Here is a 20,874-nt window from a genome sequence, read left to right as displayed (position 1 = left end):
CGGCATGAGCCGCAGCCAGTGTCCCGTCGGTCCCCGGTGGCTCTTCAATTTCTGCGTCGTGATAAAGTGATGTTCTGTTGATGACAGACTTCCCTTTCGGTTTAGGTGGGACGGGAGGCCGATCCACCAGGAAGGCATGTCCATCTGCGGTGGTGTAGAGGCTCTCCAGAGCGCTGTCGCAAAAGCCTCCTTCTGATGAAAGGGTGGAGATACTAGATACTGTGCTGGTGGTCTCCATGTGCTGTGGGTCCCCGCTACTGCGGCTGTCTACCTCTTCGATGCCAGAATCACCAACTCCAGACTCTAGGTCAGGTGGAGGAGGAGGATATGAAGGGGGCATACTGTTTGCCATACGTTTGTCATTGACAGGTGGTGGGGCATGAGCATGGTAAGAAGGCAATGACGGCCCCCCATTCCGTCTCTGCTGCTTTAGCATTTCTGCAATGGCACTCGCCTGGTCGTCAGGAATGTCAATACTGTTGGCAAACTCCAGTGGAGGTGGGAGGGGCTCTGCAAAGTCAAAGTCCTCATCAATATCCACAGAGGCAAGAGGGGGTGGAGGTATGCGAAATGGCAGCTTCACTGGTTCGTCCAGGGATTCTCCAAATGGAATGCTCCTTCTCCGTAAGGAAGAAGGATGGGGTGTGGAAAGTGTTGAAGGGTTATGAGTATCAGGATGATTAAGGTCCTTTAGCTCTGAAGGCTTGTTGCTGTCCTGTCCCTCCAAATCTGTGCTGTTAGCCTTGTTTCCTGCTTCTGTGCTAGTGTGGACCATCAGAAGCCCGGCAGATTTTGGTTGTGACGTGTCTCCCACATCTGCTGGTGCACTTTTCCTCTCCTCAACAGCCTGATGCTGCCTCTCTTCCCTTACCACATTTGACTCATATTTCTGCTCTGTCATCTGCCTCCTCAGGCCGCCTCGCCCAGGTCGTCCCATGGTTGCTGAAGAAATTGCAGCAAAACTTGTCTCAATCCCAGAGCGTAGTTTGGTGTCTATAAACAGAGGCTGGTTGAGGTCTGGTTTGTGGCTCGGCTGAATAGGAAGGGACTGCGCTTCATGTTTGGGAGTTTGTTGAACCTGAGGAGAATTTGGTTGCTGATTTTGAGGACTGTTCTGTTGCTCTTTCATTGCACGATCACGGGCTGCCAGAGCAAGGGCTAGAGGTGAATTTGGGTCCAAGGGTTTACCAGTGACAGGATGGAGGTAGGTTCCATTGGCCCTATAGTGACTTTTAGGAGGAGTAGCTGGGAGACTCACAGGGCTATCCAGGTTTGGACATTGGCCTGTTCTGGTGTTAAGAGGCTCCCTCACAACTGTGGGCTCTGGGGTATTGAAATCAGTCATGTTTCCACTACCGCCCCCAACAGGGGGACCAAGTTGTGTGGTCGTCGGAGCCAATATTCTTCGAAGCCGTTCATCGCTACTGAACATGCCTTCATCAATAGACTTTGATTGGCGAAGACGAGGAGTTGGTGTAGGGCCACTTAACTCATCATCCCCTATGTCTATTGACTGGAAGGCAATAGAGTTCTTTCTTGCCTCTAGCCTCTTCTCACGGTCCCTTACTGCCCCTGCAATAGCTGCTGCAAAGGGGTTGCCTAAAGAAAGGGGGTCATCGGGACGTAGACCGCCACTTCCACCAACAGCGGGCATGAGAGATGGGTGCTCTGGAGTAGTTGGCTCAATCTCCATACTACTTCCTTGGCTGCTCTTACCGCTGCTGCTGGTAGAGGGCTCTTTAACAATAATTGTGGGGATGGGAATTGATGAGCATGTTCGTTCTACAGGCGTAGTTGGCATGGAAACTGGGGTAGAGGAACTTGCTGGCACATGACAAGTTTTCTCTGGACTGTCCTCAACATTGGACTGCTTGACTAGCATTCCCTTCCTTCGAGCTGGCTTTGCTGGCACATACAGTGTCTTGTTGCCCACCTCAGAGTAAGGGTTCTCAGGCACGGGTGTGCGACCTCGAGTACGTGGGCTCTCAAACTGCTCTGAACTCTGACGAAAATAGCCACGTCGCAATGTACTAACGTCAGCATTCCGGCTAATAGTTGTCACTGCATTGGGTGTGTTCTGTAGAAAACTGGGTCTGGATGTGCCATAGTTTTTGGCTGTAGGGCTAGAAGTTGAGTTGAAGGAAGGAGGTGAAGGGGGTGAAATTGCTGGAGGAGGTGGAATGTCTTCGGAGGTGTCAGGCATCGAAAGACTGCGGGAGAACTTGAGCAGGGGAGGCGTGAGGAAGCCGTGTTTATCATCTTCCGATGAACCTGGAAGAAATAACAAACGGTTGCGGACGATTTATTTTATTTCTAGATGGACTCTGGTAACTTTGGTTGAAGTAGGTTGTTGCAGTAAAGCAGCCTATGGTATGTTTTAAATATTTGGTACCATACTTTCCAGGTGGTACAACTGAGGCGGCCCACTTCACTTGTCAAAAAGCAAAATAAGGGATACTATTTATAGTAGTAAAAATGTGCTTATATTTCAATTATTGTGAAATTAAACCAACCATGAGTAACATTAGCATGATTGTGTTCCTCCATACGTATCCATATTGTGAATAGGTATTTAGCATACGCTTAATGACTTACAAAATGAATGCCTCAAAGCACACTTTGCTGACTGGATCACTCTATTTTATCTATAATTAGCTCCAATATTGCTGGGGTAAGTCCACAGAGCATTAACAGAGCACTTCCACCAGCTAATAGCACAAAGTGCTGGACATCATTGGACTTCAACATTAGGCACACACACATATACCAAAGCACACAGACACACAATGACAGTATTTGTATCATACCTATTGACTTCTGCTTCTTTATAGTGCCCTTCTCAGGAATACCCAGGTACGGCCCTGGTACAGTAGGTGGCACCACTGCTACTCCTTGTCGGTCGTGATACATAGACTGCAAACCACAGTGATTTAAGTTAAACACACACCAATGTACACTTTAGTAAGATTTAAAGATGTATGCACATACAAAAAAGAACATAACATGTTTCATAACCGGGAATGACGATTATTAGAACAATTAACAGAAATCCTGATCTTAAGTATCCAATAAGAGTTCAAACCAAATCTGGTCAATAATAGACAACTAAATAATAAAAAGCAGACAAAACCTATTGAACTTCCAGTAGAGACCAGGCTTATAAAATGTGAAATGAAATACATTATCACTACATTAACATCAAAAAGCTTTCAAAGGTTCCGCCTACACACATTCATTTCTGTAGGTGTGACCAAGCAACGGCTGGATGGCCTTGGTTTGATTGTGGCGATCTTCATATCAGCAGGTGGGTTCTTCTGAGCATGTGTCATTTCTTCGACTTTGTCTGCAAGACAAAGGGACCCACAAGACTATGAGCAAAAATATTTTTAAAAAATGTTATAAAATAAAATAAAACCTAAGGGTGCGTGTTCAAAAAGCCTGACAAGTTCTGATGGGCCATTCACAAGCTTATCCTTCTCTCTGACTCCTCCCTACGATTCTGGGACTGAACCAAACTGAACCAAATAAAATGAAACTCACATCTGGTGGGTGGGTGGATTTCGGTGGAGGTGGTAGAGGACAGAAAAATGGAAGGATGAAATGTGTCAAGTGTGTCCAGCCTCAGAAGCCGTGCAAGTTTTTCATTTAAAACAGCCGTCTTGGCAGCATCATCCAACAGTTAGAAATAGTTCCTCATTCGCTGTAACATGAATGATGAATGTAATGTTTGTCAAGTTTGCTATTATTGTCCAGTATTTTATTTTATTTTCACATCAACGGCAAACTTGGCAGAAACCAAACTTCTCTCAAAGGTGTCATGATGAATTAGATTGGTTTTACCTCCAAGTTTTTTTTTTTAGTCAGAAAGCCTACATGCTAGATGTAACTGCTCTAGTTCTATTCAGACCTGGCCTTAACATTTTTACAGAGTGGCTCATAAATGACTTAATTATTCCTTGGTAAGAACACAAAAAATATTGTTAACTATTTAGTCAAAGATGCTCTGAACAAGCTGACATTCGTCTTCTTCTTCTTTTGGCTGTTGTTGGCTGTTCAGGATTCTTCTTCTTCTTTTGGCTGTTCTTGGCTGTTCAGGGGTCCCCATCTTCATCCATCTCACCCTCTGCCTCTTCTTCTTTTACACCAACTGTTTACATGTGCTCTTACAGGACGTCCACAATTCTTCGCAGGGGTCTTCCTCTTCTTATCACCCTTTGTGGAACATATTAAACTATCTCTCCTCAGTTTTATCTCCAAACTGCTCCGCCTTAACTGTCCCACTGACCTGCTCATTTTTTTTATCCTGTCCACCCTGGTCACCCCCAGTGAAGATCTGCCACCTCCAGCTCAGCCTTTTGTCTAAAAAACAGAGCCACTGTCTCAAAACCATACATCATAGCAGGTCTCACAACGGTCTGTTCACACCCTGGCCTGAAGCCGATTGAATAAATCCGGATAAATGTTGGGACCAGGTCTGAACGAACGTGTCCTCTTTCATCTCCCTACGTCATATCTAACTTTAGAAAGCTTCCATGCATTAAGGCAGTGATTACTTAGAGTGACTTGGAAAACAATCCTCTTCTTCTGCGCATCTACACACAGAGGAGAGGAGTGGGGAGGAAAGGAGAGGGGGAGGAAAGGAGCATCAATGACCTTCTCTATGTATTAACACTGAAAACATACCAAATACTCACAATGCAACACCATCCAGCACAAATGTTAGAGTTAAAACAATGCTCTTATAACAGGAGTTTTTTTTTTCATGTCTGAGCAGCTACAGAATCAGTCAGACAAAAATGCAGTGCAGTTGCTGTGGAAACCAGAGCAATCTGTGAGTGAAGCATTTCCTGGAATAAACCTCCTGCACACACACACACACACACACACACACAGATAGAAATCATACAAGTTGGTGTTGACACACAATGACAAAAAAAAGTTTAAAAAAATTATAAAAATGAAAGTCAATCAGCTACTTTGAACATTAGTTTGAGGCTGGTTGTTGTCTGTGTGTCTATAAAAATGAATGTTTCTCAAATGATCTGTTGTGGAACACGTCATTTCTTTCGAGGCAATTAGTCATAACCATAAATATTATTTAAGCGTTGGGCATAGCTGAGCTGCAAATGACTCAGGATCTAAGCGTGTTGGGTTTTGGACGTCAATGAGGACAGGTTTTTTAATTTCAAGATAATTGTTCAGTCTTAACTGCCTATTTTATTATACTTTTAAATCCCCTGGTGTCAGATCCCATTTAAAGGGGAAAAGAGGACCATAACAACCAAGTTTGGTTTGGTTATTTGCCTGGCAACCGCAAAGCCATATTATTGGAGTCCCCTGGGGTTCTTACCCAAAAGTACAATGAATGCACAGTATATAGGTAGAAACACGGGTTGAGATAACACTGAGAGAAAAAATATATCTTCAATTATCATGAGTGCGTTTGTCCACCAAAGACGAAAGGTTAAAAAACAAAAACATCAACAACAAGAATCAGTGAGTGTGGAAAAGCAACAGAGAAATGTTAACACACCGGTGCTCAGCACTTTGACAATATCACAAACATGCATCATCTTGAAGACATTTGCACATTAAAATACACACTGTAAATCATGCAAAAAAAAACAACAACAAGAACAAAACATGAACTAGTTTTTGTGTTTTTAACTGAAAGCCAAAGCAGCCATCAATTATTTTTGTTAAAATTAAACCAAGTGACATAAAGCTCTCATGAGTAGAATCAGAGGTAAACATGCTCTCAGTGACTTACCACCTTTCTTTTTCCTTAGTGTGGCTAAGAGAAGGTGACAGAAGAATACACACACTCAAAACTTTTACTTTCTAATCTTAAAAAAAACCCTCTACCTAAAGCTAAAGCTTTGATTCTTTGTTAAGTTATATAATGTGACTATAGAAACGGGAAACTGATTTAGGTGACACACAGTCAGCAGTTTTATCCGATCCTTTTCCTGTTAATACATTTCCTGCGTCTTTCCCCTGATGACTCCTTCTTTTTTAGTTTTCTTCTGGGTCTGTAAGTTCTTCCTGAATCTCCCTTATTTTTTTCTGACTCACTCTTTCTTCATCAATTCTTTCTCAATGTCCATTCATCTCCTCATATTCATTCACCCCATCCACACATGTAATTATCTTCTTTTTCTTCTCCTGCCCTGTTCTTCCTGTGCCTCCTCCTGTGCCCCACCATTCGTCTCCTGCAGTGTGTTCTGATCACCAGGTGTTTGGGCTGCACTTTAAATGCAGGGACCATTTGTCCTCATGACGGAAAAAATTAAATCACACAAACACACACAGAAATAATTTGCTCATTGCATCGGCAGCAGCTCGTGTGCACAAGCAAACTTTGCAGGTTGATTCTTCCATGCACATAGAAAAGTAGAACAGGAAATGCGATGCTTTACGTTACAAACTTAAGCAAAAAACAAGTGAATGACGGAGCGGACACTCCACTCAGCCACATGTTCAGGCAGTGGATGCTGTGAAGGGATGGAAGGAACAAAATGACAAAGTTTGTGCAGCAGTGACTGCTTACCTTTATCCACTACCGAGGGTCAGAGAAAGAGAGAGAGAGAGAAGAGAAAGAGCTGGTTAGAAACCGACATCCAGACGATGAAGACGTTAAAACTCTCAACACTCTTCTCTTACCAAGTTCCTCTAGTTCAGACGTCATGGACTTGGAGCGCATGGACAAGGCAGTGGTGGGGGCTCGTTTTGGTAAAGAAGGAGCTGAGGAACATATTGAGACAGAGTGGTGTAAAAAAAAACAAACATTGAAACCTGATTTACAGACACAATTGCTATCTTGCGATTGCGATAATTGCGATCTCTGACAGAACAAATTGTAAAGCTTAAATTTACAAAATTTAAACATCTTAATAAAGGCAAACATCTTTAACAACTGTTGAAACAAGAAGCTTTTGAGCTTGATGAAAGTAGCGACAAAAACAGTATAAAAAACCTTCTACCTAAAATAGTTTCGGGATCGATTAGTGATAATTTGATTTCTTCTTGACTATTTTTTTTGTTTGTTTTTCTTTGCCCTAATTTTATTTGCAGTAAATAAACACTTAAATTTATTACTTCAAATTTATTTTTTATCTAGTACCTGGAATGGTTTTCTTAAAAAAAAATGGAGAAAATAAAAGAGTTGCCTCTTGGAGAGAAAAAGTTTTCAACTGATTATTTTAATCCGAATATCAGAGCTGACCAGCTGTGAATCTTCCTCCCTATTTCTGTCTCACCTTTTTTTCGAGCAGTATCTTCAGGGTCCAGATTCCGACTCACTGTTACAACTTTGATGAGGAGTCGGTTTCCCCCCTGACGGATCATGTTGACCACCTGCCTGTGACCCACCTTTACCACATTCTCCTGGTTTACCTGCAACAAACACACAGCAACCAGATCTTACAAAAAAGCACCAAAAATACATTGGTTTGGATTGAAAAATTTACACAAAGAGAATTGTAACTTTATTCTGCTTTATTCTGTTTTCTTCATTTAAACTGAGACTGTAAACATCAACTGTAAACACCTCCATTTCCTTTTTTAGGTAAATATTTCAAGTATTTTAATCTCATTACGTATTTAAAACTGAAGTCCAATGAGACAAATGTGTTTTGTGAATTTGGGCTGAAGAAATAAAATTAACTTGACCTGAAAAATTTTAGATTTTTCTTTTAATAATTTTGATTTTTTAAGATTTTTTTTTTTGCAAACATATTATTGTTGTTACAATGTGTTTTGTGAATTTGGGCTGAAGAAATAAAATTAACTTGACCTGAAAAATTTTAGATTTTTCTTTTAATAATTTTGATTTTTTAAGATTTTTTTTTTTGCAAACATATTATTGTTGTTACAAACAGTTTATGATCACTGCTGCAGCCAATAAATCAATAGTTCTGATTACAGATACAGAACTGAACTATAATTGTGTTAGGGATAGAAATAGACACAAGTGAAGGTTTCATTTTCACCAAAATGTCCTCATCAGAATAGATGTTAATTAAGTTGGTCACACATTTTGAAAGTGCCATCAAGCATATTCGTGTCAGCTGATCGCTCTCTCATTACACACACAGACACACACAGATACACTCATTCTGTGTAGAAACACACACACAAATACTAACAGACTTTAGTTTGCATACAGGGAAGTGTTACGTAATGTTCTCTGTCTTCAACCCTCTTATGTAACTATTCTGGTAGGATGGCACGCACACGCAGATGGATGAGGAAATGAGAGATGTGTTGAAGAAGGATTAGGATAAGACTCTAAGAACTCTCTCCAGACTAACCAAAGGGATTTCACTATATTAAACAGTAAATACGTAATGTCACCATCTAAGATGATTTATTTAGTAACCCCAACATGATTTTCTACAGTACTCTTATTTTTAAAAATATAATAAAATAAAAAATAATTATTTTTAGTTAATTTGTGAAACAAAGCCCATCAGTGGCTAAAACCAGTTCTTTATTATGTCCTCCATCCAGGGAGTGTCCAAAGCTTCAAGACGCACATTTAAAGTCGGTGGTGAATTTATCAATGAAGAAGGCATCAATGAAGCAAAATATGTGATTTTATATTTTGCTTTTGGAAGATGTGCCCAGAAGAATAAAAACAAAGAATTGCCAGAAAACTGCAGACTATGTCTTTAGATGATTATGGAAACACACTGACCTACATTTACAACTCTACATACAACATGAACTGCCTCCGTAAGCTTTTTAGAACTGGGGAAAAACCAACAATATCTGTGTGAGAAACCAGATGCACAAAATGATAAAAACATGAAAACTTGGTCCAGAAAGACTCATTGTCTTGTCTTCATCAGCCTGTAGGCATTTACTACCTGAATGAAGGCTTCAATAAACACTATATTTTTCATTTGTCAATCAAATAGAGCATGATGTAAATACCAACACAACTGAGATCATCAATCATGTTTCCAACTGAACAAGATGCTTTTCCAAAGCCCACCAACAAACTGTAGAGCTAAAACATAAGCACCTACACTGACCTCGACCAGCCTCCGCGGCGTTCCGCACTACTGACAAGATCAATACATAAGGATGGGTTACATGTACAGAGCAATTACATTGATTTGTATGGATTTGTCTGCAGAGGCACTGACGATGCTGTAAACACAGACAGAGAAATGAGCAGTAATTGTCTCTGATTGACTGAGTGAACAGTGATTTGTATGTTTAGTCTCTCTCCACCTCTCCATCTCCCTCACACACACACACACACACACACACACTACACCACAAACAAAGCACCATCGTCATCCTCACAAACCACACCAACATTTCCACAACGCTGAGCATCCTCCAGCCCATTTAGCTGAACACAGACGGCAACTGATCCCTCCATCAATCTGCTCTGATAAACACAGGACGGCCCTGCCGACTGTCAGCCACTAATCTGATTAATCAATCATAATCCTAACCATGCAAATAGGACCAATAATCGCATGCTAGCAGTCGAGCTAGATCAACAGCATATTTATCTAAACCAGTGCAGACAGATGCAAATCGACTTATGGTGCACTTTTCATTCACCTGACTCAGTTGTGGTAGTATTACAATATGGACAGGACAACACACATTTTTTAAATTCGTAAATGTAATTATTGGTGGGAAAACATTCTCTCAGCACTAATATGGACAGGACAACACACATTTTTTTTAATTCGTAAATGTAATTATTCATGGGAAAACATTCTCTCAGCAAAAAAATAAAAAAAATAAAGTCTACCTCACTCATCCCACTGTCGTGTGTGTGTGTGTGTTTTGCTCTACCTCTAGAAAAACACAAAGGTCTGCTACATTTAAATTACCTGTGTATTAAGATGTATATTAAAAGTTTTTAAGGCCTGCGGTTTTTTAAGATTAAGGAAGTTTAAACTCCTGTAACACCAGGTTTTCCAAGATTTTTTTTAATCTTCCAGACTAGATGCCAAAATGGCAAATTATTAAAATGCAAACCCTTTCTTGTGAGTCAAAGGTCTCAGATAACACCAGAACATATTAATAATCGTACACACTTTAACAGTTGGGTAACAAACATTTTCAGTTGGTGATTTCCATTGCAGAATTGACTATAAAAACATCAAGTGATACCACATATATGAGTGAACACTGTGTTTGACAACAGGCTGAACCGTTCAATCAGAGTTTGGTTACTTCAAACTCAATGACTGTTTTCTACAATAATAACAACCCTAGAATGTTGTGGCAGGAAGAGAAGAAGAAAATGTCTTTTGTTATCACCGGGGAAGAGATTACAACAGAATTATGCTTTGGCTGTTACTCTCAGCTCACCGCAGGTCAGAAATGAAAGGTCACATGTCCGTGCCATCGACCAATGACCGTAGAGACGGATAATCTGCTCACACTGCACAGAGGAGGCCACTGGTGGAGAATTCACAACATTTACTACCATTCTGTCCTGCTGGTGCATATCCAAACCAAGGCATCAGCGTTCACTTGACCTGACATGCACCTCACCACCTGCACACAGGCTTTAGTCCAATGTGTTGAATACATACAAAAATGATACATAACCTGGTTTTTAAAGGGTTTTTTTAGGCTCATGTGTTCAGTTTATTACAATTCCTCTGCAAGTGCTTTGAACACAACATCTTAACATGTGGTTGCATCACACCAGTGTAGTCAGTCTGTCACTGTTTAAACATTAAAGATGTTTTTCCCCCTGCTATTGGTTGATATAACATTGAGAAAAAATCTCCTACTTTTAATGTGTCTCAATGTTCAAATTTCTTTGTAGTCTGAGGGGTTCAGCTTCAGCCAGGAAAAGTCCAAAAGTTTAGCTGAACCCTGGGTTACCTGGGGAAAAGACCAACCCTCCCCGAGGTACTGAAAAGTTTCCAAAGGAGCTCATAGCTGATAAAAGAAAGACTGGGAGTGATGTTGAGGATCCTGCTGAGGCTTCATAAATGGATGGTAATAATATTCAAAGTGAGCTGATAAAGGCCTGTGTTTCCAGCCTTGAAGGTGGAACACTACATCAAGGCATCAGGGTCACGAAGTGGGCTCCATGTTTTGACCTCAAAACCTAAACTAAACTTCTGTTACGTTTAATTGGAATGTGTTTTTAACTTTATAAGAATCTTAAAAACTGGAAATAGAGGATGTCAGTTTCGATCATATAAATCCAAAAAAAAACAAACATTTTTCTCTCTATAAAACACAGAACTGTTCTTGGGGTGTAACCTGTGACCAGTGTCCAAACGCTAGAAACTCTTTTTTTCACCTTTCATTTAAACTTTACCCCCCAACCATACACAGGCTTAAAATAAACAGTACATGGACAAACACTGGATAAAAAGTGACAGCCTGACTCCAAGCAGTCAGCAGGATGTCACCTTTAATGTCAGTCAGTCAGTCAGTCAGTTCTCCACGACCTGACCTCCTCCACTCTTCAAAAGACTCAACTCCAGTCTCACGAGAACGGGCTCTTCTCTTAAAAGCTGCATTAACACTGTGTACACACTATAGCAAAACACGTTCCTGGTTTCCAGGCAACAGTTGCTATGAGATACCGCTGCAGGTGGGAGTGGTGCTAAGAATGTCATCGTGTGAGATGACGGGGGACGATTCTTCTGGTGTTGTTGGGGCAGCGGATTGTACCATTTGTCCTCAAGTGGGGTAGTAACACAGTGTTTTCCTCAATGGGTGTCTTTACCAAAATGTCTTTACGTCACTTCTCCTGCCTCTCCCTCTGCAGCCATTTGAAACATTTAGTCAAAGCTTTTTTTTTCCCTTCTTCATTGTTTCATATTTTTGCAGCGAGAGCAGAGAACTCTGCCACGCTTCTCTCTGAGCACTGCACACGGAAATGAATTATTTATAGGAAACAACGCTTCCACTCTGTGTTATTTTAAGACTGAATATCATGTCATCCCAGTGCACTGACTTGCAGGGTTTGTGTGCACACAGCAGCAGCATGTGTGAGAGACTCCTGCTTCTCCCTCACAGGGTGATAGATTGGGCGGGTACAGAGTAAACAGTGAAGGACTAGCAGCCCTATTCTGAAGGAGCCGGTGACCCAGATCTCATCTACAGCTGACTAGAAGTCAAAAACATCTTTAACCAGCGTTTTTATAGGTCTCGGCTCCAAAATAATTTGGAGTAATTCAAAGTAATTTTGCCCACTGAAAGTGTATTTACTGGACACCAATACCGAATCATATTACCCTGCACATTCACTTGTTCTCTCTCTGTCTATTTGGAATCCTTATTGGTTGCCCCGGTTGAAAACCTCTGAGAATCTGACCTGTCTAAAAAAAAAATGTTTTTTATTATTCACGCAGCACCTTAACATGCCATTCAGTGTGAAAGACAGATGTAAGTGAAATATATGATTCATAAATGTGCCATCACTGAGATGTGTGTGCTGCTGAGCTGCAGCGTCCTGGAGGCTGACGCAGAGGTAAACAAACGAAAACACCACAGGCCAGAGACAACACTAGCTGTAGGGTTAGGATTTCAATCACACTTTAGAATATGTTTACAAAACAGCAAAAGAGTGAAAATCATTGCTGACTTTATCAGCTCTTTAACAGAGATGTCAATGTTGTCTCATCACAGGCCACGTGCTGTCACCGACATGAACAACATACAGGAAGTAGACAAAACGTTTCACATTACAGGCTATAGCTTGCAGGGGAAAAAAAGCTGATGTCCTTAACATAGAGATTGAAGACGCAAGGTTACAAATGGACACCCGGTTTGTCACTCAAATGCTGATCAACCTCCCTTTTTTTGACTTCATTTTTTTCTTCTTCCCTATTTCTTTTACAATATTTAATAGAAGAAATTTGAAACTTACAACTAAGACCACAGGACCATACAAATGTTACATAAATCAAGTGCAATAATAGCATAAATGGGTTCTGGATGTGGTGTTTTTTTATTTTTTAATTCCAGTCAATTGTCTAAATTGTTTGTAAAAAGAAAAATCAACAGAACTAGATTGCACTACAATTTTTTTTATCAAGTCTTAATATTCAACACAAACTGAGAACAGGACGCGCTCAGATGATGCCTGTAGGTCATAGGTATTCGCTGAATTGCTGATGATCATCATTTATGCAGGTCTTGTCACTGTCTGGAAATGGATGCAAATCATAAAAGATGAAATCCTTCCAGCACCAAATAAACAAAGATGAGAAGACACTAAGTAATGATGATGTTGTACCACCTGCTGTGGCCAAAGGTCAGCGCTCAGCCTTCAGTACGGGGTCACTCTTCGTGACCTACAAGGATAACCACTGAGTCTGCCACAAACACGACCTCTGACCCTTCAGCTCCCTGACCTCTGCTCTTATGTAGTACAGCAACTTTAGTTAAAAAATTCTTGCCACTTGTTAAAAATGCAGCGCTCCTCTGTTTCATCCGTTTCACAGCAGTGTCAACAAACATCACTGATATGAGGTGGCTGAAGTGGAGTGTTTGCTGAAAAACCACTCACACACTTTAGTAAGTATTATGGAGACCTTGTGTAGAAGTCCTAAAAATATGTGTGCGTGTGTGTGTGCATCCACTGCTCCACAGCTCGCCAGGCTGCAAGAGGAGCAATAAAAGATTGATGCTCCACCAAGCCCTAAATCATGCATGCAAATGGATGTGTTCAGCTGATGTACATTACAGAGGGAAACAGGGCATGTGAGCTCTCGTGTGGACATAAAAACAGATGGTAAAACCCACACACATGAACATTAGCATGATTTATTTTTAGCAGGAATTGAATGAAGAAATAATAGACATGAACATAAATTTATTCCTCGCCCTGTGGGCTGTGATAGTGACATCAATTACAAAGGCAGTGCAGATTTATCCAAAAGTAGAAACTATTGGAGTCATTTGTGTTGGTGGAGAACGATCATCCAAATGCCTTCTACGAATGACTGTGTCACATACATTTGAAAAGTTCCATTCATGGAATGGAGTATACAAGTCATGCTATTGGTTTGTGCATTTTGTTAGCCACAAACTGTACATCAATGAACACAAAATGCAGTGTCACCAAAATGAAGCTGGATTCTGCAGAGACAGGGATTTGAGTGAAGCACTTCAACCTCATGAAGCGCTTAATCAATGGGTTATAATAACCTCAGACATGGTTTATTGATAATCTCAGCGTCGACCAGCGGGTGAAGACACTTGATACACTAACAAGTACACAGCGGAACATGACGGAAGCGCAGCCACTCACGGTCCTTAACCCCGCGGTTTGAGCCACATGCTGATAACCAATTACAGAGCTCTACACATTCATGAGTCCTTGCAGCTATTCATTCAGACAATACAAGTGGAGGACAGGTTTCTTTATCCACTGACTCATGGACCACATACATGTAAGGACTCTGCAAAGGTTCTTGAGCTAATCACATGGAAATTAATTATCGCTTCAATTTATAATGGTACGTAACGGTTAAGAAAGGCCCACTTGACGGACGTAAGAATGCAGAGTTCACCTGTAGGGGGAATATTACCCCTCTGCACTAGGAATCGGTTTAGCAGCTGAATGCTGCAGCTTGTCTGGTGGCTCTGTGAAGGGATTATATACTAGAGCAGCTCGTTGCCATGGTAACAGCATCACCACATCACCACAGCTAGATTACTACAGGACAGAATGCACCCAGCAACATATTTTTATTTTTCCAATAGTCTATTAAACCCTAACACACTTATAGTTTAGCGAATCTACTAGAAAACAATTTTTGAAAACAGACTGTTAGAATCTTTACTTTTGTGCTGTTTTTCTATTTGATTCATTCACAGTTTTTTTTCCCCTTCTTCAGTCGCTACCTTTATGCACCGCGGGTAATCTGAATATGTGATTTGGCAAATGCCCTGAATAACACATCTGTCCTCATAATTCTGGGGTAAGAGCCAGTAACAGCATGTAGAGCCGTGGAGCCAGAAATGAACAGGAAGAAACATCTCCAAAATAAATCTCTAAAATACATATATAATATAGGTTTAGAGCTGGTTACAGCCACATTTTAAACTTTTCTACATTTGCCATTGAAACAAATATCATCTTAAAAAATCTCTTAAACACAGTGAACAGAAACCTCTAGGAATTGGTGGATTTGGACAAGTCCCAAAACACTGTCACAGTGATCCCAGAGCTGTTATTCCAATCCTATCCAACCCTTTTATGAAAGGAAATTAAGACATATTTCAAACAAAAAAAATAATTCCAATTGCCTAATATTAGAGTAAACTATCTGTTTGAGAATTCTTGCGTACTATACGTAAAATTCGTAAAAATAAGTATTTGTGTCTTTAAGTTGGCTTCAGTTTAAACTGTGATAGCACTCAGGGAACTGTAAAAGTACTCTTGTGTTTTACCACAAATCTAGGAATGACAGGAAGCAACTTCTCGGCCAACTTCAGGGACTGTCGTTTAATGGATGTGTTTAAAAGTTCTGCCAGGTCATGTTTTAAATGCAAACAAAACTATGTTGAACACGGCAAACATATGAATTTTTTATTAGTTTCTAGTTTTCTAAATATAACCATAAAAATACTACGGTGGTTTAAATTAGGTTAAAGTGCTGACTGCTACCACAAAACCAAAAGTTCACAGTTGAAAAGAACTGTTACTGGTCTCCAGCTGCCTATGTAATTTAGCTTTTTCACCAACTCAGTCTCCAGCTGTTCACTCCACCACCCACCTTCTTCCAAATCTGCCATAATCACTTTATGAAATGACACATAAACACAACCTCAGCAACAATCTTTGAGGTTGCTGTGGCTCTCCGGGGACACTTTCCTCTCAAAACTGCAGGCTAAGGTCAAAGTAAAAGTGCAGTCAGTGATATTCTGCACATGCTCATTAAAGAATATTAAGGATGGATGGCTAACTAGCTTGGGGACGCGCAGCTGTAAAGGGTCAAACACGTTCAGCCTTTTTTTTTTCTAATCCTTTTGCTACAGAGCGGACAGACACTGGTGTTAAACAACAGAGGGAACACCGTACAGAGTGGGGAGATTGATGGAAGTCCATAAAAAAGAGGACCATAAAAGAGAAAGCGCAGCTTTACTCATGAAAATGAAATTCTTTAATACCCTGTAGACGGTTAGTTGTAATTGTAAGCAACATAGTTCATGAGATACTACAGGTATAAGAGAACTTCAAAATATATACAGTATATTTTAAAAAAGTATATCATTACAATTTGCGATTCCGTTATTATTATTTTATTACAAATTCAACAGTATGGAACGTAAACTATTCTGTCATTTATACTGTCTAACAGTCATTCAACAGTATGGAACGTAAACTATTCAGTCATTCATACTGAACATTAAAGAACATTGATCTGTTTTGTTAATATTGCCTGTTATCAAGACTTTTAAAGTGTCACAGCTCGAAATTACAGTAGACCACATTTTATACAATCACCCGCAAACACGTTTTGTCGAGACCTTAGGTTTTAGACCTTCTTTTTTGGAATATCTCAGGATTTTAAATGCTGCAACACCAGTTTGATGAAAGATATCTAAATGTCCCAATTTCTGAAAATATGTTCTTTACTACCCACTACAACCTACTCGGCGTCATAGAGTGGAGGGAAGTGGCTGCAAAACCACAGATTTATCTGTGGTTTTGCAGCATAATTTGAAAAAGAAATTCCACTTCACAGTATCCATTATTTTGAATGAAAAATTCTGCATCTGTATCACCTGCAAGATTGAAGGAAATGGACCATGCAATTCTTTATAGCAGGAGAGTGAAACTAAAATCACAGGGGAAAAAAACAGTTTAATCATCATAACAGTTTTGTTGTTCTGAATATTATTATTTTTTTGCTTTATGGCTGCATTATGCAGAGGAAAACAACAGCTTAAATTACATGTCAGCTTAAGGAGGATGTGCAAACAGCTCTGCTTTGTTCAAATAAGGCAGCAGGACCCCACAGTTTGGTACCAATAATTCTGCTCAACTCAACAAGTATTTTTGTAACAATGGAAAAAGATATGGGATTGAACTGTTGTACGAGAAACAACACAGCTAACCAGAGAAATCTGCATATTGGCCGAACTTGACAAAACCAGAATTCAACTCCAATCCTGATCACATACAAACATTAACCTTAACAATGTCTGCTAATATTGGTAGAGAAAAAAAACCCCAAAACTATTAGTACTTAGATAGTAATCAAAGGGTTTAAGAGCTGCCTCCCTGTTAGAAAAACAACATCCCACATGAAATAGTCCATAATACTTTTTTCTCACAAGTAACTTTCCTGCCATTCACCAGATTCACTCCTTATTCTGAGGATTCAAGAGGAAAACATTTTAAATTTTGAAGTTTATCTGAGCTGAATAAAGCTACATGTCAAAGGAACAATTAAATGTCAATCGAAATAATGACTGAAGATTGAACAGCTCTTTGCTGGAGATCAGCACATATTACAAAATCTGGCAGGCTTTTAAATTTCTAGGAGTAAAAAGCAGCAGTGGGTGGGCAGTGAAGGGGTCAGGGCTTTGGTTTTGAATCTGCAGATATTAGAATTTTCTTAAGATTTCAATGTGATAAAGTCATTGTTGGTTCCAAGTAGGTTTAATGCCACACGTTCAGCTCCATGACATCACCTGGTTATCAAATCAAAAAGCAATGGCTTAGTGTTGCACCTTCTAAAAATAAATTTTTAGAAGGAAGCAATGGCTTAGTGTTGCACCTTCTAGAATTAGCAGAGCAAAATAAAACCAGCAAGTAAGTGAACTATGGAGGAACTGCTGTATGTAAAGGAGGAGGAAAGACGTCTGTGTGGAACATAAAAGAAGTGGAGAGTAAGATGAGATCATGTCGAGGAGGAACAGACACATTTTGCTCTGCTCGTTTGATGCTCCATTTAGCAAAAACACAAATAAAACCAATCTCTGTTGCAGCTTTGCTCAAACACACACACACTCACACAAAAACATGCACACATGCGACCAAGCACACACACACAAACACACATAGTCATTATGGAGTCTCATAAAAAAAACACAGAAAGCCTAAAATAGACTGTGTGTTTCCTCCAATTCCCTACATCTGTGCTATGATTTATGTTGTGTTTCCTTCAGTGGCTGAAACATTTTCTCCTGTGCATTATGAAATCTTACAAGAGCTGAGCCTCCACAATTTTGGTATACGTTTATTATACAACTGGCAGTTGTTTTCACACTATATTAAAACCATGGTATGATAGAAAACATGGATTATTGACGCAAACGTATCATAGCACCTGCTATTCACCTTGGGGTGAAACTTGAGCAGAGTTTGAGCAACAAGGGACACAGTGAAAACTCAACAGTCGTAAATAGTAAACAGACACATTTGGATGGCACCACCTAGTTGTAAGTCCCGATGTTTCGTACTCAGCCTTTTGAAGTAAACCAAAACACAAATTGTACTGCTCCGTGAATAATTCTAAAATCTCAAAATTTAATGAAAATTATCTGCAAAATCCTTTTGATTTTATTTTAAACTTTTACTCTACTGCTCTCTGAGAAACATGCTAAAGTACTCTTTCTGTAATACTACTGCAATGTCAACAGTATCACTGACACTTTATGAAATGTTTTAACAGACCTCTCCCTCATCACTGTGTCAACCTTTGAGACCTGAAATATACGAACGGACAAATGCACTGTGTGGATAATAACTTCACACGTGAGCGCTGTAGTTCATAAACCAGGACAGAAGCAAAACTTTTTGAAGCTTTGAATATTTACTATTTTATAATTTTCAAAGTCTGAAAATGCCCAACCAAAAATACTACTGTTTTTACAGAAATCTAAAAACAAAGCCTCAAGGAGCCACAGTTCAACAGCAAAAAGCGCCTTCACATCTAGTCATAACTTCACTACATATAATCTCATGAAAACCAATTACAATTTGGATAGTACTACAATGTTTCAAGAAGTGTCAAAACAATCCAACCAGGGTCACTGCTCAAACCACAGACCACACAGACTTCAACCCATTTGTCTACTCCAGGCAGGAGAAAAAGCTCGTTGAAAAAAAAAGGTGACACAGCTCTTACCTCAATTAGGAAATCCCCCGTTCTGAGACCAGCCTGCCATGCCACTCCTCCTTCATCCACCGACTCCAAGTACTGCAGGGCAGGGAAGGCGGGTGTGGGAGTAAACTCCTCGATGGGCGTGTCGGCTGAAATACACAACAAAAGTTTTGAGTATCGTTCTTTTAGCTTATCTTAAAATAATATTTTTATATATTTACATATGCATAAAACAGCCTTCTGTTACTGAGAAGAACAAAAACTGTTAACATTTTCCTGCTCCATGCTTTATCAGTTTGTGAAAATGGTATTAGAACAAACCCAGTGAAGGGCCCTAATTTTAAAACTTCACAGCTATAAAAAAAAACAACAAAAACTCTTATACTAGAATCTAGATAAGACTGAGTGATGCAGAAATTAATTCTTAATACATTTTTTGTTAAGATCAACAAGTCTTTTATCTGCCTTTAAAGCAGCACTGATGAAGAAAGTCTGTAATTTCTGTCATCAAGAATACCGTCGTGTTCTAACAGAAGCCTTATAAAAAACAATTATCTTTTCCTACTATCTAAATAAATACCAATCTATCTAAGCTCCTTCAGTGGCTGCAGCCTCACCGAGTCTGGCTCTTAGGAAGGTTGACAGAAAACACTGCAGTTGCCAGAAGCCAGTGTCGACAAATGACACATCCTAAAACTCACATCTGGAAAAAACACTGTCCTCCAAATATAAATGATGCTATTTACATGACGGAGATGATTTTGTTTCTCTGCACATGTGTTTATGAGTATGTATGTGTGAATGTAACTGAAGGGAGAGATGGCAAGACAAAGAGAGAGAGACTAAAAACAGGGAGTAACATGGAGAAAAAAGTCGACGTGAGCTTTTGTGACAGCGCCAACATTAATGTGTGTGTATCTGTGTGTGTGTGTTCAACCCCATGCATGAAAAGCTCAGCTGGGTCAGTTCCCCAGGGGGACAGCAGAGTGCCTGTGTGTTCAAGTGTGTGTGTGTTTCTGTATGTGCATTCGAGTATCAGAAGGACTCGAACATTCCATTTGTTTTTCAAACCAAAATTTCGTTAAGCTTCCTCTCTTCTTTTTCGCAACTCATAATATCTCTCCATATGATTTTATATATGAGGGGAAAAGTGACACGAAAACATGAATGCAAGACATTTTTTCGCTGGTGGTGCAGAACCAATCACACAGCTACTTCCATTCAAATGTAGATTCTGACATAAACCAGCATCGTCACAAAAATCCAACACAAGATGTGTGTTCAAGTCATCATTATCAGCATCAGCAGCATCAGCAGCAGCAGCATCAGCAGCAGTATACCCTGGCTATTTTTAGAGCCAATCACATGTCCCGGTGAGAAATCAAACTGCCTGGACAGGGAACTCATTTCACAACAAGTCATGATGCAGAAAAAAAGATGTAAACCATATGGGTAATCAGATGTCAACTACTGCCCTGGCAAAAGCAAATGACAAGATTTTGACTTATTCTCATATCATAGTGTCGTAGTATCAAATTTAATCTACTCTCCTCTATAACACCCAAACTGGCAACTCACGGTCTATCCCAAGACTGTACATTCACAAAAATATAATTTTAGGATAGTGGAAGAAACTTCTGAGAAAACTAAACCCAATGATTATAACCATTTTACCGATGGATTTTTTAAGTAAACCTTTAACAATTCCTTTATATGTTTAGTTTTACAAATTAAAACATGTAATCAGATTGCCAGTGTTTGGTGAGCTTGTTAATATTTGAAAAATATGTCGGGCAACTTGTAC

At 39.8% G+C, this 20,874-nt stretch overlaps 1 protein-coding gene across 1 annotated transcript in view; it reads right to left on the bottom strand.

Annotated features, from left to right (window-relative positions):
* shank2b (SH3 and multiple ankyrin repeat domains 2b) overlaps positions 1 to 20,874 on the bottom strand; it is a 129,218-nt gene that overhangs the window by 10,363 nt on the left and 97,981 nt on the right. Inside the window, exons 18-25 of the mRNA XM_025055876.1 lie at positions 19,095 to 19,219; positions 7,260 to 7,395; positions 6,664 to 6,744; positions 6,551 to 6,559; positions 5,774 to 5,794; positions 3,231 to 3,343; positions 2,808 to 2,913; positions 5 to 2,271 (exon numbers count right to left, since the gene is read on the bottom strand). Coding sequence (XP_024911644.1) covers positions 5 to 2,271; positions 2,808 to 2,913; positions 3,231 to 3,343; positions 5,774 to 5,794; positions 6,551 to 6,559; positions 6,664 to 6,744; positions 7,260 to 7,395; positions 19,095 to 19,219 — 2,858 coding nt within the window. The remainder of the gene's footprint in view (positions 1 to 4; positions 2,272 to 2,807; positions 2,914 to 3,230; positions 3,344 to 5,773; positions 5,795 to 6,550; positions 6,560 to 6,663; positions 6,745 to 7,259; positions 7,396 to 19,094; positions 19,220 to 20,874) is intronic.

The sequence above is a fragment of the Cynoglossus semilaevis genome, chromosome 5 (assembly GCF_000523025.1).
Source record: "Cynoglossus semilaevis isolate Cse_v1.0 chromosome 5, Cse_v1.0, whole genome shotgun sequence".
Taxonomy (NCBI): domain Eukaryota; kingdom Metazoa; phylum Chordata; class Actinopteri; order Pleuronectiformes; family Cynoglossidae; genus Cynoglossus; species Cynoglossus semilaevis.
Note: the sequence above shows the minus strand (reverse complement) of the source record. Positions and strands in the feature narration are given on the sequence as shown.